Source organism: Trichomycterus rosablanca, chromosome 19, assembly GCF_030014385.1.
Source record: "Trichomycterus rosablanca isolate fTriRos1 chromosome 19, fTriRos1.hap1, whole genome shotgun sequence".
Classification (NCBI taxonomy): Eukaryota; Metazoa; Chordata; class Actinopteri; order Siluriformes; family Trichomycteridae; genus Trichomycterus; species Trichomycterus rosablanca.
In genome coordinates, this window is record NC_086006.1 from 6965599 (window position 1) to 6983716 (window position 18118).

Here is an 18118-nt window from a genome sequence, read left to right on the forward strand (position 1 = left end):
GTGACCTTTAGCTGGGTTGAGAGTGAGTGGTGGAGAGCAGCAGGAAGGCAGTGTGGTCTGAGGCTTTACCCAAATCATCCACAGTGAGCTGGAGGGGGAAGTCCGTTCCCTGTGCTGAGTGAGCTGAAGGGCACTGGGGAATAACACACTGACTGGGAGCCAATATGAGTCACAGCTATTTACTATCATCACTAACATCACATTCCTAAGTTTAACTCTTAATTACCAGTGTGATTTTGACTACACACACAGTTTTGGCTGCTTTCGTAAAACCACCATGGTGCACTTCAGTTCTATTTATAGATAAATATGCTGCAGTCAACTGAAGCTCATAACTCATTTTTACTTCATACTAGAGCAAATGGTAAAAATCAATATTGTTGCAGCACCATATATAGTCCGTACAATAACTAGTATTTATTTTAAATGTATTACAACACATACAGTAGTTGGTTATGTATAGCATACCTGTCATGAGCTTCTGGTGCTTGGACAGATCAAACTTAAAACAATCTACTAGCTTTCCCACTTGTAGCTCGAATGCACAGTTGTAAATTACACATTTTTTTTTTTTTAGTTTGGTGTCATTCAAAAGCAGCAATACATAGATGGCCAGGATCAGCCATGACTAGTTTAACTGTACCCACTCCAAAAATGGGACTTCTACAATCACATTCAGATTGAGGTGGCATGGTTGTACAATTTGTATTAAGGGTGCCGCACAGCACCAGGGTACTGGAAACCTTGGTTTGACTCTAGTTTGGTATATTTTTCTTATGTCTGCATTGGTTTACAAAAAGTGCAAGATGTGGTTTGGCTACTATAAACTGACCCTAGATGAGTGGGTGAAAAGGTGAGTGATTCCCTGTGATAGAATCAGAATAAAGCATTAGAACATATAAAAATAAATAAATTCATTCATTTAAGTGTTTCAAAGAATAAACCATAAAACCATAAGCCAGCAAATATAAGTTATATGTATTTTAAGTTTTATTTTTAAGTTTATTTTTAGTTAGATCCGTTTTGCGCTCTTTTGGAGGCTCAGTTCATTTTAAACGGTTCGTGTTTGCCATCTAGTGGTCAAATAGTAAACTGCAGCAACTGCTTTCTATTCTTTTTATTTTATTATTCTTATTATTAATTCTGTTGTTATTATTAATATTGTTGTTGTATCGTTATTATTATTATTATTATTATTATTATTATTATTATTATAATTATTATTATTATTATTATTATTATTATTATTACCTCCACCCCCACCCCACACACTCACACCCATAGCTGCTGAGACAACAAATCAAACTGTTTTGATTGAACCCTGCTCTCCCCATGCTGCTAGTTAATGCACAGATCACTTTACAGTCTCTACATATATACTATGTGTGCAATAATAATAATAATAATAATAATAATTACTACCTGTTTGTGCTGGACCCAGGTTTTTTTTGTGCTGTACTGAGTATTTTATATATATTTTTCATTGTATAACTACAATGACAATAAAGTCTATCTATCTATCTATCTATCTATCTATCTATCTATCTATCTATCTATCTATCTATCTATCTATCTATCTATCTATCTATCTATCTATTATTCTTATTATTCTTATTCTTATTATTATTATTATTATAATTACTATTATTATTATTATTATTAAGAAGGCATGGTTATGCAGCTTGAAAACTGGGGGCCATACTGCAACAGCAAGCCTTTGGTCACTGTCAATGACAGGTTTTTGAATGTTCTACAAGTCCTTGAGTTTCTTCCAGTTACTTTTTACTTCCACCTCTCAAAATATGGTTTAAACAACTTCAATGCACTAAAGCTTACAATATTTTTCATTACAATATGCCGTGGTGCAGTGGTCTATCACACTATGAGGGTTTAAATCTTACTGGTGCAATAGGCCAGTCAGACGGGATTGGCTATGTCTGAGGGGGAATGGTCAAAGCAATGCAATGGTTTGGCGCCCAGTTCAGGGTATTCCTGCCTTGCGTCCTGTGTTTCCTGGTAGAACTGGACCTGCCACAATCTACAGACTTTGAAGAATAAGGAGGTTGATGAAATTAAATTGAAAAAAAAAAATACATTATGAGATGTATTTTTTAAAAGGTGGCACTGTGGCATAGCAGGTGGAGTCCGAGCCAAATAACAATGTAAAAAGATATTTGGTTTGTTAATAAACCTCTGAGAGGTTTACATTTTATTGTGTTGCAGTTTTTAGTAATACTGGTACTACAGTTCTGGTTTTTTTGGTAGAGAAAATCATGCTGCTGATGGTGGTGGTGGTTGTTGTGGTGGTGGTGTATTTTTTTATCACAGTGAACAATTGTATTTAAGCCTAATATAAGCATGGACTGAAGACAATAATGATAGTAGAAATAGTATGAGTATTTTCTTTTATCTACTCCCCATTAAACTACTCAACTAGTGCACTAAATAACTAATACCGAGTCATTTCACACACTTATGTGACAGCTTAGACAGTAGCCAGGTGGCCACCCAAAAGGCACAGATTATCTTTATCTGACCACTGCCATTTTGTTCCACATACTCCCTTTTTATCTGGGATCTTGTGAATCTGTGCTGCGATTAGAGAAAAAACACTGTCTTATTAGCCATTGTGGATGTTATTAAGTAGCCTAAACAGACTTTAATCCTAGCAGTGTACTCACAGGGCCTAATCCTGTTGATGTACACACAAACCCACCCACAATGTGGCAAGCTACTGCCCCAGGTGTAAACATGCTCAATCCCAAGCCCCCCACCCCTCCTTTCTCTCCTCTGCCAGGCACATGACTGAGCGTGTGATTGCTAATGAAGAAAACATGTCAATCAGTTAGTATTGCTATAATTCTAAAAATGCATCTAAAAGTGCATCTTTTCTATAACTGGCAACGAGACAGACCTAATGCATTAGAATGTACAAGCCCAAATCAGAAAAAGTTGGGACAGTATGTAAAATGCTAATAAAAATAAAAAGATGCAGTGTTTCTTACATTTACTTTTATTTGTTTGCAAAAAGTATAACCCCAAGATATTTTGTTTTGTCTGGTCAACTTTATTTTAGTTGTAAATATATATCCATTTCAAAATAGTTGGGATGCTTTACCGTCCAAAAAACATAAATATTTAGCTTTTTACCTTATTACTAGCCCTAAATTGCCCCATCTCAACTTTTTATGGAATGTGTTGCAGGCTAGAAATGCAGAAATGGACATATGTTAACAAATGAAGTAAAGTTGACCAGACAAAATCTGAAATATCTTGGGTTCATACTGCCTGCAATTGAAGATTCTCAATGTAAGAAACATAGCATTTTTATTTGCATTTTACATACTGTCCCAACTTTTTTTTGAGTTTTTCATAACAGTTTTTTAAAATATTTCTTTGCTGTAAAACTATTCAGAGTTCTCATTTCTCTTGTTGCACAGTTCTAGAATCTTCTATTTTAGCTTATGGTAATTAAATAAAGTACAGCCACAGTTAGTGAGATAAAGTAGGGAATAATTAGTGTGTGACAGCTTGAATTTGGGTAGATAACAAGATAATGAGTGTTATCTCAATATCATAATGTGTGGTCAGGACTAATTTGTTAATCCCATTGTATTCATTAAGAATCTTGGTGTGTGTAAACACAGCTCTATGCCTATTAACTACTCAACCTGAGGCCAAGCTGGAGCCGAGGAGCTTTTTAGCAATTAACTGTGAATTGACTGCAAAATCCATTTATTTATTTATTATTAGTATTGTTTATTATTATCACAGTATTGTTTTATATTTAACGCATTTAATATTCAGGATTTAATTTTATTTATAATGGTTCTGTGTTAAAGGAAAATAAGTTTTACTCCAAATCATAGAATTGTAACTATAGAATAAAAAATTTCTATCATAGATATAGATAGGCTGGAAAACACCCCCGTCAGCCCAGAGAGCCCATTTATTGCCACTGCAATAGGCCGGTGCACCACCTGAGCACACACTCACAGTGGTGTCTCTATGATTAAAGTCTTTAAAATCTTCTTATACCCATCATCATAACATTTCGGTGTTAAAATGATTTCCTCTCTCAGCTTAAAGCTCCTTAGTTTTCACCACAGTTGCAACACACCTTGAACACTTAAATCTTTGTGGTGTTTATATAACACATCACAGCTGAATAAAATAAAGGGTTGTTATTGATTTCCCAATGGTTAAATCATGCTGTAACCCATCATTAGGTCATACAGGTCAGCAGTAGGTTTTAAGTAGGGGTTGAATAATTGTGACATGGCTTTATAGACAAAATATTCTGCTACTATATATTATTAATAATATTATAAATAAATATTTTCAATTGCAAATGTTAATGAAAACCATCTTATTTTATGGGAAGGTCTAATTAAATAATAAAAGTAAGATGTCAATTGGTGTGCTTGTGTGAAAGACTGTGGTAATGGTTTGTGATGGTATATCCTTCTATTCAGGGTTATTGCCCAAACTGCCACACCAGTTCTACTCAAACCCTGACTGGAATTTAGTGATTGTACGTGACAAATAAATTATTTAAGAAGCTGGAAACCCTTTATTCACACATCCCATTCTCTGGCTAAACTGGTGTTGAATAAGGTAATGTAACAGTATATATAGGCTTTATATGTTACAACACCATTTCTCTATGTCCACACTTTGTGGCAAAACCACTTTAGTGACAATTTATTTTACATAGACCCATCTGTATAATGATTTCCATTTTCATGACTTTCCCTATGTTAATAGAATGACTTAAATGAATGGTTGCTGTGGAAAAGACTTTTATCAAATGACCATCACATGAATGTGATCTGTAAGCGTTTCCATCTAGTACAGGTTGGCAGTTCTCCATGACTGACATGATCCATCTGTGACATCATGCCAAAGCTCAGCTGACACCTGGCTGATCCTCCGGTGTTGGAACCTCAGTGTTCTTTCTGCTATGATCCCAGCTGCCAAAATATGTTTGACCTCCACAGAAAGGAGTAGGATGTCTTAAATATTTACCATCCTCTGTTTCAAAAACAGCTTTTAAATGAAACTGCAGAAGCTGATTTTAGTCTAAACATCCACTTATACAATAAACTACACTTTTGTATGTGACACTGATCATTATATTAGTGTGTTTGTGTATATGTAATTAGCTTTAGAACTCATGTGCTTGCAGTTTTTTTTACTTTTCAATACAATTCTATTCTGTTCACACCTAGCCAGCTGAGGTCTGTTTAAGGTGCCGGAACGGTACACCTCTGTTAGGGCCCAGAGAGAGAAGCGTGTATTACGTGATCAGAAACACATCTCTATTTATAACGGATCAGAGAGTTGCTCAGCACTCTCTGGCATGAGGATGGCCTACGAAGTATTCTCACTTTCCCTTTAAGCGCTCATTGCACTCCGGACTGGCAGCTGCACCAGCTGAGCCACTACAGAGTGGCAAACTACTGAACAGGTAAGAGCACACCTGCATGTTCACAGATATAAATGTTCTGATTTAGAAAAACGCTACTTTTACAGTAACAGTGATCATGGAGTGTAAATAAGGAGTGTATGGTAACAGCAAGCTGAAAAGTTTAATTATTTGAATGTTTACTTCTTAGATATCCATTTAATTCTATAATTAAATCAAATCAACCTGGCTTGTAACTCACTTATACAGTCACATCTGCAGCTTAAGGATATGTAAAATGATAAACAAATGGGAGCTATTCGCAATGCAGTATTTTATTTTATTTTTTCAATTTGTTTCAGAATTGAAAAGCTATTTACAGGGTTTTTATTTTATGCTGAATTCCTGTGTAATGTAAGTGGAAAATAATAGTAATCTTAGAAACATACTATAATACTTGGAGTATATTATGACACTAGCTTGACAGTGTTGTAGTGGTAGTGGGTGTTTTACTGGTAATGGAGTGTATCAGGTGCAGCAGAACATCTAGGGATTTTAAATACTGGTTACACATGCTGTAAATGTAGTTTTAAAAAATATAGCTATTTTCTTTTTATGTGTGTTTTAATCCTCTTTTAGCCTTTAATAAATTGACTTTTTCTGAATACAGAACACATTTAAATGTATATTTGTGTTTAGAGCACTGTTATTATTTCAGCATAAAAATTAAGGTGTGTAAAAATCACAGCCTGGCTGCACCTGATCTGGCACCTCATAGCCGTACAAGTCACACTACCATGTGACCACTGTGTCGGGGTCATTGCAGTGCTGAGTATGGTTTACCACCCAGACAACTTCTAATGAGTAAGGATTAATGGGGTAAAGGTAAGCAACAGATAAGCTACAGGCAAAGCCTGCAATGTGCAAATGTAGTAGGTGTAGATCATAAAATGACCAGTAAATGTTTCCAAAGGATAGGTCAATCTATTTAGGTGTCCAGTAAGTGCATATAAGCAAAACAAATCAGTACTACAGAGATATGGGTCAAGCTCTAATACAGGGTCAAGGTCTGAGTGACAAAAATGTCTTAGACTAGAAAATGACTTTAAATGTGAGTTTGGTGAAACATAGGTGAAATCATTTGCTGGCCACATGATTATTAAACGTAAACTTGATACATATTAATGATGCCAAAGTTCATTTCAGGTTTGGGATACTTTTGTGTACCTACAGTAATTGTACTTGTTGTGCCCATTAAACCCCTCACAGCAAACATGGTTAAGGCTGCATCAGTAAATGACCAAATTCCAAAACATTATCTGTTTAGGCAATGAATCAATACTTCGGTATCAAATGTAAACAGGGCATTATTTTCATATTCTAATGAATCATTGTTTGTTATTTTCTTTCTGTTTTTGTTAGTTTGCTATGGAGGATTTTGAGTACAGTGTGCAGATTTCAGAGCTAGACTGGGAAGCCTTCTTCCAGGTATGTGAGGAGTGTAACATTCTTCCTCCAGTGTTAGCCGGCCTGGATGATTCAGGAATGAGTGACATTGATGAGAGGGGAAATCACCGACCACGGCCTGACATACAGTGGCAAACGCATGATCCAGAACAGATTGATGGTCCTCCAGATTGTGATGGGTCCCCTGTGGATTCTTACCTGAGTATATATGGGTTAAATACTCCAGAGCAAGTTTTGTCTGGCAGTGAGGAGGACTGCCACATGGAGACTGTTAATGAGTTCTTTGAGAGGTTAAAAAATGTCCCATTAACTAGAGATAACACAGATGTGAGTACATCAGAAGGCTTTGCAGAAGGTTCTGTTAAAAAGGACAGCGCTGAAAAGACAGTGATGCCAGCAGTACCACAACACTCATTCAGCAGTAATCTAGCAAATGAACATAACTCTAATATGTACATGTGTAATGAAACTACAGATGATGATTTAGAGGAAATTAAAAAGAAATACTCATGTCCGGACACAGATCTGTTTATTAAAGAGGAGGAGTGGTCACTGGAGATACTGAAAGAGGGAGTGAAACAGAGGGAAGATTTGAAATGTGATGAACAATGCAAGCAAATTATGCAACAACCAGACACTGAGAAGACTTCACACGATGTTGGGGTAAAATATCTACCAGTCATAGTCAATGAGAAAGATCTAACAGACCCAAACCACAAAATGAAAGCAAGCTCTCCACTAGCACTAGGCTGTAAGTCTGACTTCAAAGAATTACCAGTATGTCAGGAGCAAGTCTCCTCTGTTACTCCAAGAAGAAGGAGAAGAAAGAAAAAGAGAATAAGCGTCGAGCTATCAGATTCAGACTCTGGACGTGAGGGCCCATTGCCTGGCAAACAAAGTGACTCAGATGAAGATACACATACAAAAAAGGTAGAAATTGGTATAAGGACATGCCGTCCACAACTGTCCGAACACTGTTGTGTAGGGACTGCTTCTGAGACTACTACTACTACTACTAATAGCTATTTACCATTTCCTAAAATGAATAATACTCCAGTGAGTTCCCCAGTACATTCAATGTCACCTTCACAGAAATCAGATATCAATCATGCTAAAGTAGTAGGTCTTAGTTGCCCCCAAGAAATTCCAAAAACCATAAGACTCACCGAAAGAGTAACAGATTCGATAAATAACTGTAGTCCCTCTGGGGAATCAGAACCAGTTGGGCAGCCCGCACAAAGCAAGAAAGTAACGGATTCAATAAATAACTGTAGTCCCACTAGGGAATCAGAAGCAGTTGGGCAGCCCACCATAAGAGCAAATTTTACATTTCCAGAACCTAGTGTTTCTGTGGAAAAGATACCTCAAAGTGATAAACCACCCACCGGTAATTGTGCACCACAGCTAAACTCCAATTTGTTATTAGAAATTAATGCTGCCTTAAAGGAGTCAGTAGTTGCCCCTGCATCCACTACTACTAGTGATGCAAAAAAGGCAGTATCAGTAATTGAATCTACAAAAGACAATAATCTGGAATTGTCTTTGACTACTGCAGCATTTCAGCCAACAGACCCTGCTCTCCACTCAACGTTTCCCCATAGTCATCAGATTCAAAGTGAAGACACAGACAAATCAGACACTCAGTTTGTTGAGTCTGGTGCAGCAGGTCATAGGAAAACCTCAGCATCAGACAACATTTCCTGTGTAACATTTCCTGAGATCAAAAAGGAGGCAGTCTTTGTGGTGTCTAACCATGATGCTGAAGAGAAAGAGCATTTATCAAGTGCGACACATGACAGAGTCCTCACAGAACACAGAAATGGACTACAAGACAGATCAGGAGAGACAGATCCTGTAAACATGGTAGATGTCCAAATTAGCCCCCAGCATTCTCAAATGACTGACATTGACACGCAAACATTTGAAAATACTCATCCAAATGAAATGAATTCAGAAATCAAGAATAAGGTGCCAAAAAAGACAAACACAGCTGGAATTGTCAAAGCTTCCATGTATTCAGAAAATCAAGTGGACATTTGTCCACTATTAAACTCACAGGACACAAGTAAAATCAAGAAATACGTCAACAAAGAAGTAGATACTATTCCCCCTGTTGCTGAAATAGTAAACAGAAAAGAAATTTGGTCTACTGTGACTCAAACAGATTCAACTGGTGAAACTGAAAATTTTGAAACTGCACATCCCGGGGCCGAAAGTGAAATTGCTAGGGCAAAAGAAGTCAGTACAACAGATGTAAAAGTTGGTTTCCCAAGTGGAGAAAATATGAAAAAAGAAAATGTCGAAATCCTGCTCCCTGTTACCAAAGACACTGAGACACCATATCCTACATCTGAGTCAACTGGTGAAGCTCAAAGTGTAGAAACTGTAGATACTAAAACCCAAAATCAACTCAAAGGGGCCAAAAAAGTAAATACAAAAGATGCTGGAATTCCATCCTCTGAGACTGAATTTCTTTTACCTGCAACTGAAGACATGAATGCAAAAGATGTTGAAATGTCTCCTGGTACAAAAGTTATTAATGATGTTCTGTCTCCAGGTGCTGAAGATGTAAAAACAAATGAGGTCCTTATTTTGTCCTCTGGTGCTAACAACATACTTAGTAAACATGTATCTACTATGTCCACTGGTGCTGATGACATTGATAGCAAAGAACTACAAATGTTGTCCTCTGCTGCAAAAGAGGAAACAAAAAGTGAGGCAAATCTGCCACATAATGCCATTATAAATACATCTGTGACTGGCAACCCCCCAGAACATTTACAAAATTGTTGTCTGTTATCAAAGGATAAATCTGAAAGCATTAATGACCTAGGTACAGAAAATATAGAAAACTTGTCTGTTGGTGCTAAAGATGGGAATAGAACGGATCTTAATATGTTGTCCAGTGCTCCTATCGTTTTTGAACCTCTCTTGCATTCACAAAGTGAAGGTCATACAAAAGAGACCTTAAATGTAAGGTCAAATGACATACCAGAAAACAAGAAATATACACATGAGAAAGAAGTAGAAACTCTGTCACCTGCTGCTAAAGATGAAACACAAATATCGCATTCAAATAGTGAAAATGGTACAAAAGAGAGTTCAACATCTTCCAAACCAATGAATGCACCTGAAAGTAAAAACTTACCCCATATTAATGATAATAATGGGCAGTCTTTCAAAGAACAGATTACAGAATGCCAGTCTCTGATTGGATACTTGACTGAACCAGAGACTCAATCTCTAGAGGACTCTAACTCAAATCCCAACCCATCAATTATTATCACCCCTAGTGAAAATGAAAAGCATTACTTAAATAGTCAATCTTCTGATTTATCTGAAGACAGTGAGTTGGCACCTAGTGCAACTGTGAATGCTGTACCAGTGACTCCTAGTTCTGAAACAAAAGATGAAGCTCAAAGTCTAGAAACTCTAGATACTGATACAGTAAGTCAACCCACAACTCCTGTTTATGCTATATCCTCTTTCTGGAATGAAATGGAGAAGCTAACAATTAATGACATTTTGCGACTTCGCCAAGTTGGTGAAGCTCAGCATCCCAGTGTGCTACTCCAGCCAGAAAACAGTAGTATCGCAGATCCGACAGATGCAGCAGATTCGGGATACTTTACCCAATTCGACGAATATAAACCTGACCGCTCCAGTGGAGATATGTCATTCATATCTGATTTTGATGAAGATCTCACTCAACTCATGAACCAGGATGCCAAACTAGATGAAGATTCCCAAGGGTCTCCTAACCCGATGGGCATTATGTGGGAATGTGATCCAAATCTGTCTGGAACTGGTACCGGAATGGAAGATGTGTTCATGCTAGATTCCAAAACAGCCACCCTGTCATCTTTCCACAAGGATAATTCTCATCCAGGCTTCAGGAAGATGTGTAAAAACATTAGCATCCAGAACCTCCAAAGTCTTGAAACTCAACCTCTTAAGAAAATTCTGAGAAATGCTTCTTGGCACTCTATTCATTCTGTTTACTCAGCTCATTCAGAAGTTGAGGATGACTCTGTAGATCCTTTCGATCGTGTAGAAACTTCATCCCCAGTGTATCTCTCAGATGAGGAGGAGGAGTTAGATAATGCCGGCGTTACTTTTTCTGAGATCCTGGAGTATCTATTTGGTGCGGAAGAACCTGAACATTCCGTCTCTGCAGCAGAGACCGTAGGTACTTCTTATATCATTGGAGCTGGGTCCTCTGTGCCTGAGATGTATGACCATTTCTTCTCAGAGTTTGAGGCTGAAAGTTTCTTTTACCCAGTCGCAGAGGACAACAGCAGCAACAAAGATGAAATGATTCCCATTTTTTCCTGCTCTCGTTCTTCTAGCAAAAACCTTCAGTTTCCTGAAGTGTATGATAGTTTCTTCACTGATGATTCACCAGTCCACTCTGATGAGGATGAGGAACCTGACCACACAGTCATACGGGTAATAACGCGACATGACCACGTGTCGACCAAGAACCAAGGCGCATTAACGGCAGTGGACACATTTGAAGAAATTTTTCCTGAGAAAGATTATACCTGGAACTTCATGAGTAAGAACCCTTTTTCGTTTAGAAAAATTCGACGCACGGGACTCCCAGTTCCATCTGAGAGGTCCAACTCTTGGGCTCTGACTCATGTGAACAACAGGACATTTCAAAAAAGAATTCAATCAATACATGCATTAAGCACTGATGTGAGCCCAATCCCAGATCCATTACTAGTCAGCCTGGAAAACCGCATCTTCAGACAGCTGGCTGTGCAGCAGAAGATTTGCAGGGAGATACAGAACGTTGTTGCTGATCCAAGTAAGCTATTTTTACCATTCGTCACATGCACCTACACACAGGCAGGATGCAGTGTGAGCTTTAATACCTTTAATGTTCACACTGCACATTGTTGCAGTTTTGTTTTTATTACCAGAACGGCATGACCTCCTCTATGTGGCCAAAAGTTTGTGAACATGTAACCATAAGCTTGTTAGACATCTCATGTCTACATGGAACTCGTTTTGTGTGCAAGGGCAAGGTCATGCTGAAACAGGAAACAGCCTTCCCCAAATCTAGCAGTGGATGTGATGGAAACATTCAACTTAATACTTTTAACCATAAAATATATGTTATGAGGAACTGTCAAAGAATTTAGTATATGAAAACTGGGGCCAAAGATCTGAGACTATTGGTGAAATGAAGTCTGTTTTGCATACGAGCATGCACTCAAGCTGGCATGGACTCAAGTTTGTACAAAATCAGTTTAGGTCAGTTGACTGGGGTGAAAAGTCCATGACACTCAGAAATCCATGATTTTATTTGGTCTTCAAGTAGCTGTTGCAATTAGGTTTGATATGTGTAACATATTATTTAAAAGAATTGTGAAATTCAAGAAATAGCAAACTAGAAATATGTTTACAGGTGGTCTCAAACTTTTGCCCCCCACTGAAATTAACTCTATTAATTAACTATTTAATATATATTTTAAAAGTATTAGTTTTGTGAGGAACATACACTGATGAGGCATAACATTATGACCACCTTCCTGTTATTGTGTTGGTCCCCCTCTTGCTGCCCTATACACAACAAACTGTGATGCACTGTGTATTCTGACACCTTTCTATCAGAACCAGCATTAAGTTCATCAGAAATTTGAGCTACAGTAGCTCATCTGTTGGATCGGACCACACAGGCCAGCCTTTGTTCCCCACATGCATCAATGAGGCTTTTCCACCCATGACCCTGTCGCCGGATTACCACTGTTCCTTCCTTGAACCACTTTTGATAGATACTGACCACTGCAGACAGGAAACACCCCACAAGAGCTGCAGTTTTGGAGATGCTCTGACCCAGTCGTCTAGCCATCACAATTTGGCCCTCAAACTCGCTCAAATCCTCACGCTCACCCATTTTTCCTGCTTCTAACATCAAATTTGAGGATAAAATGTTCACTTGCTGCCTAATATATCTCACCCACTAACAGGTGCTGTGATTAAAAGATAATCAGTGTTATTCACTTCACCTGTCAGTGGTCATAATGCCTTGTCAGTGTATTTGTGTACCTAATGTTTGTCTTTAGCATGTGTTTTTATAGAAAAACAAGCTTTTTGTTGATATAATCTTTTCTTTGTATTTATTTCTACTGTCTGTTTAGGTTTTTGCCAACTTCTTTTAAATAAACAGGACTAGTTGATTCCTGGACTTGAGGCTGACACAAAGCACGTAGCCTAAGCACTTGGCAACAGACGACATAAATTGAGTTCATGCCAAAGAAATGGTCTGTTCTCAATGCTGTTGGCTGGCCTCTTAAAGCTACCTTGGGCCAGAATGTATTCACATATTTTGGCTGGAACGACATGTAAAAATAGATCACCTTCACCCTACTGCCTCTACTGGTTTGGCTGTGGAAATTGTTAACTTGTCAAGCATGTTTTAGTTGATGGGAAACTTGTATATAGGTGGTTCTTGGACCACATCTGACCAGTCGTACAAATGTCCTGTCAGCATTAGGTACAATTTTTAGTTTTCTTCACAGAAGAAAACTGGTCCATGTACTTTTTAAATGGTACCTATTCTACATTCACTGTATAGTAACCAATGTAAACATCTTCCTTTTCTGGTCGGACACTCATTATCTGCTGATTTTGTATAGTCAGATTTGGAAAACCATCTTAAAAAAGTCCTGGTTTTTGCATGACATATATTAACACTTTTGTGAATTAAAATATTGTTATTTACAAGCCTGACTTATTATCTGTTACATTTATATACTGTACAATGCCATCTAAATTTTCCCGGAATGATTTTTCCTATAAAATCATGTTTTTCTAGGAGTAGATGCACCACTTGTGTCACTAAAACAAGCAGATATGTGCTTAGTTTGCATTGCCTTTGCCTCGTGGGTCCTGAAGTCTGTTAACCCTCAGGGAGCAGATAACTGGAAAGCTGGTAAGCTCCCATACTAAAACTTTTTACATGATGACCTTGTTCTCCAAATAATTTATGTTTAAGTATAAAAGAACTGTAATGATTGCCCATTGAACAATGACAATGATTTAGATGCGTACATACTAATATAATGTCCTTTTGTTCCATTGCTACAGTTCTGTTGGCAAATATAAGTGCCCTCTCTGCCATTCGATACCTTCGGAGATTCACGAGGGATGAGGCTGCTAAGATTACTCCACTGCGTCAGATAGAGCCTGCATAGATACCAACATGACCCTAAGAGTGCTGCCAGGTCCCCTTTCAGTTGCTCATCCTATTTTCCAATGTTACCCACCCTAAAAATGAATGACTGTCATAAGATGATATGATACAAAAATCATGTGAATATCTAACACACTATATGGCCAAATGTATTTAGACACCCATTTTTTAAAAATGGTATTAAAATAAAGTGACCTCTATGTGACTTTTTCAGCTATAACAACAGCCAGTTTTCTGAGAAGGCTTCTCACAAGACTTTGAAATATGTCTGTAGGAATTTTTGCTAGTTCATCAAAAGTACATCTGTAAGACAGCACACTGATGTTGGTCAAGAAATTCTAAATTGATGTTTCAGTTCATTCCAAAGCGGTTCAGTGGGGCTGAGGTCCGGCTCTGTGCAGGTCACTTGAGTTTCATTCAAACAAGCTTTGTTCAAACAAGCAAAGTTGGATGCAAATAATTTCCTTTCTATAACTGATTTATTACACCTGTTAGCAATTGTTGTGGCTGAAACACATGAACTCAAAAATTACAAGGTAAAACAACATTCATGTTCATTTTGTTAATCTTTAAAGCAAAACACAGCTATGAGCTGTGAGTGAAATGACCAAATCCATTTGTGTGATAGTGTATACTAGTTGTGTTGAAATGTGATTTGATTTTTTTTTAATTAATGAAAGATTTTTTCAGAATATTAAAAGGAAGTTGGAATTGGTAAGTTATACTAAGATCAACTGAAGACAGGTAATAAATTGATCTGAAAGATATGGAAAGGTAAAAGGTGTGAGTGCTACATAGCTTTATGGTAGTAGATTACTGCAGTAGCTTGGCACCCTGTCCAGCGTGGATTGATGCACTGTGCCTAGTGTTTCCAACTGGTGCCAGATCCACTGCAGCCTTAATCAGGATGGAGAAGACATTAAAGATAAGACTGGGTATGTTGAAAAACATAAGGTAAACAGGAAAACTGAATAAAACTAAGTAAATAAGAACTTAAAACACACCTGCACACCTGTGGCAATAAAATGTCTGTAGCCATTTATGTGATGAAAGATTAGGAAATTACGTAAATGTTTGAATTTGGGTGGCTGCACATTGGCAGAGTAAGTATTGTTTATGCTTCAGGGTCAAGGATCTGTTCTTGACCTTAGGTACTTCCTGTGTAATGAAATATTACTGCTGTGTTTATACAGGTTTTTAAACACCTCCTAAACATATGCTGGTACATGTATTAGCTACACTGTGTGTTAATGAGTGTGTGATGCTCTGAGATTGTCTATTGATCTAATTAAAATACAGCAGTTATGGAAAATGAGTAATTATTTCACTGTCAACAAATTGTAGAGAGAAGACATTACACAAAATATACTGAGACTGCAAGGTTCATGTATGTTCAAATGTACAGTATGTTTATTAAAATAATGGAATATTTCATTGTGGGTCCAGGTACAAAAATGTTGTTTCAGTGGTGTCATAATTCTACGCAATTAAATGTTAAATAATACAATTTCATTTATCATGCATTCTTACATTTTCTAAAAGTGATACCTAGGAATGAAATCGTTAATGACAGTGGTTTTCGGCGCAGATATTTTTTGTTTCTGAAGAGATTTTGGTAAGTGCCATTTCAACGATCTTACCTAGGACACAGACTCTTGGGCTCACTCTAACCTCAGTAATTTTAAATAGTGGGTGTTAAAAGGACAACTTTCTAGAAACAAATTTCTAGAAATACTTTAATCAGATAAATTATAATGTATTAGTGTTTACTAACTATAATTTCGAAATCAGTGTTGTAGGTTTTTATCCTTATAAAGGCCTGTACACGTCATCTGAAGGTATTTAAAAAAGGCATCAGTGTGTCAGCAATTATTTACCTCAAATTTCAATTAACTTTTTTTTTACCATGAGTTGGGCATTTATTACTATAGTGAACTAAGTCTGAGGTTTTTGTTCAGAACCAATTATGTAATAACAAAACATAATTCATCCCTTTCATTGCACTTTTCTGAAATTATCCCCACACACACACACACACACACACACACATCTACTCTCTCTCAGTGTCAGCCCGATTCTCTCTCTCTCTCTCTCTCTCTCTCTCTCTCTCTCTCTCTCTCTCTCTCTCTCTCTCTCTCTCTCACTGCTGCATGTGTTCGGTCTCTCGGCACCCTTAGTCACGTGACGGCACGACAACAAAACACAGCAGATCAGGAGCAGTAATGTGAGCATGTAAGATGTGAGAGGAGCGTTGTAAATAAATACAGATGTTTAAAGTGGTCAGATTTCTTATTTCTGCTTTACTTTCTCACAGCGTTACCATCATGGCGTATCACCACCAAGCGGCTAATTTATACCACGTAGTTGTGTTTGCTGGGTGAATAAATGTGTAATTTTTTTATAGTGACCAAATAAGTATAAAAATAAATGCTATTCTCTTTACATTTATAAGCACAAAGTCAAAAGAAAAAAGCTCTCATCCATCAAAACATAAACACAGAATAAGAGCCTCACTACGCATGCGCAGACGGAACAAGATTTGCGTAAGGTGCGCAAAGTGCGTAAGGTGCGTCCGTACTTTACGTACATATATTTACACTATTACTTCCATAAAATTGCACTTATTTCTGTATGTGTAAATCAAAGTATTCAAAAACTTACAATCTTCCAATGCCTACCAATGTACTGATGTCTGTTAGGATTTTATCAACATAACAACGTGACGGTACCACAACAAAACACAGCAGAGCAGCAGGGGAGGAGCGAGGTGTGCATGTAAGATGTGAGAGGAGCTGCTACAGTCTGTACACACATGGTTTTAACTTTCTGATGAAACGGGAGAAACTTAATGAATGTTGAGAAAAAGTTAAACTAAAGTATCGATCCCTTCACACTAGTATCAATACCAACGTTGGTATTGGTAATATCGATATTTGGATTCACCCGCCCACCCTTACTCTGAGGTCCCCGAGGGAACACTAAAATGAGAAAGGACAATTAGCATGCTCTTTTTATCGTCTCTATTTATATATATACAACTTATTTTCTCACTTTTTCATTTAAAACATTTCTCAGACAGTGGTAAGTCATGTTTAAAGTAGTATTTTATGTACATAAACCATTAACTCGGTCGCTAGGTTTAACTGTAATTATTTAATATTACCACAAGAGGGAACTATAAGAGTGCTTGCTAATCAGCTCAGTGCTCACGGTCTGTTGTATATGAACGGTACCCATTCTGTGGGCATCTAAAGTTCATTTTATTCTCTAAAGGCGTGTTGAAAAGTAAAAACAACATTGTTTTATCATTGTTTCACTTAAGCACATTTATAATGTTGACTGTCCTGTTTAGAGACACATTTTATACCGCAAATACATTTGAGTCAAAGACCCAAATGTCACTTAATTTAGCATGAGAGAAAAGCTGGTTAATGGCACCACAGTATGTAACAAAGAACACAAACCACATTACTGAAATCTATTTATCTACATATTATGTTACGAATATTACATGTTAAAAACTAATATTTTAGCTGCATCATGCAAAATTCATTATTTTGAAGGATTTTATAAAATCTATTTTCATTACCAAGCTACTCAAAGAGAATGATAAATAAGTGTTCAATTGTGTTAAAATGAAGTGTATTTAATGTAGGGTAAAAAAAAAAATTCATACAAAGCATATCATCACTTTTACTCAGTATGAACTGTACAATTAAGCCTGTATTAATAACTTTTGATAGTTAACCCTACATAGTTTTTGCAGAGTAAAACACATTTGCCATTTTGATTATCAACCACACATTTCAACATTATTAAATTTTATTTTCAAATATAAATATCACAACAAACTACGGAACCAAAGCAAACTACTGTACAATAACAAAGAGTCTGTATGTACATATATTAATATCAAATACGCCCAATGTAGGCTACAATTAATGATTTCTTGCAAACTGTAGGCAACATGATGGTGTTGTGTGTTTCTTAAATAGGTAACATTAAAAATGTTCATATGTCATATTCAAGTGACAAAAATG

The 18118-nt window shown here is 37.0% G+C and overlaps 1 protein-coding gene across 1 annotated transcript; it reads left to right on the forward strand.

The window, feature by feature from the left end:
• The first annotated feature begins 6681 nt into the window (after positions 1-6681).
• On the forward strand, positions 6682-15540 carry perm1 (PPARGC1 and ESRR induced regulator, muscle 1). The gene is made up of 4 exons (XM_063016026.1): positions 6682-6699; positions 6830-11687; positions 13701-13817; positions 13973-15540. Exons 1-4 carry the CDS (start codon positions 6682-6684, stop codon positions 14077-14079), a joined length of 5100 nt encoding a protein of 1699 aa, XP_062872096.1. The 3' UTR covers positions 14080-15540.
• The last annotated feature ends 2578 nt before the right edge of the window (positions 15541-18118 follow it).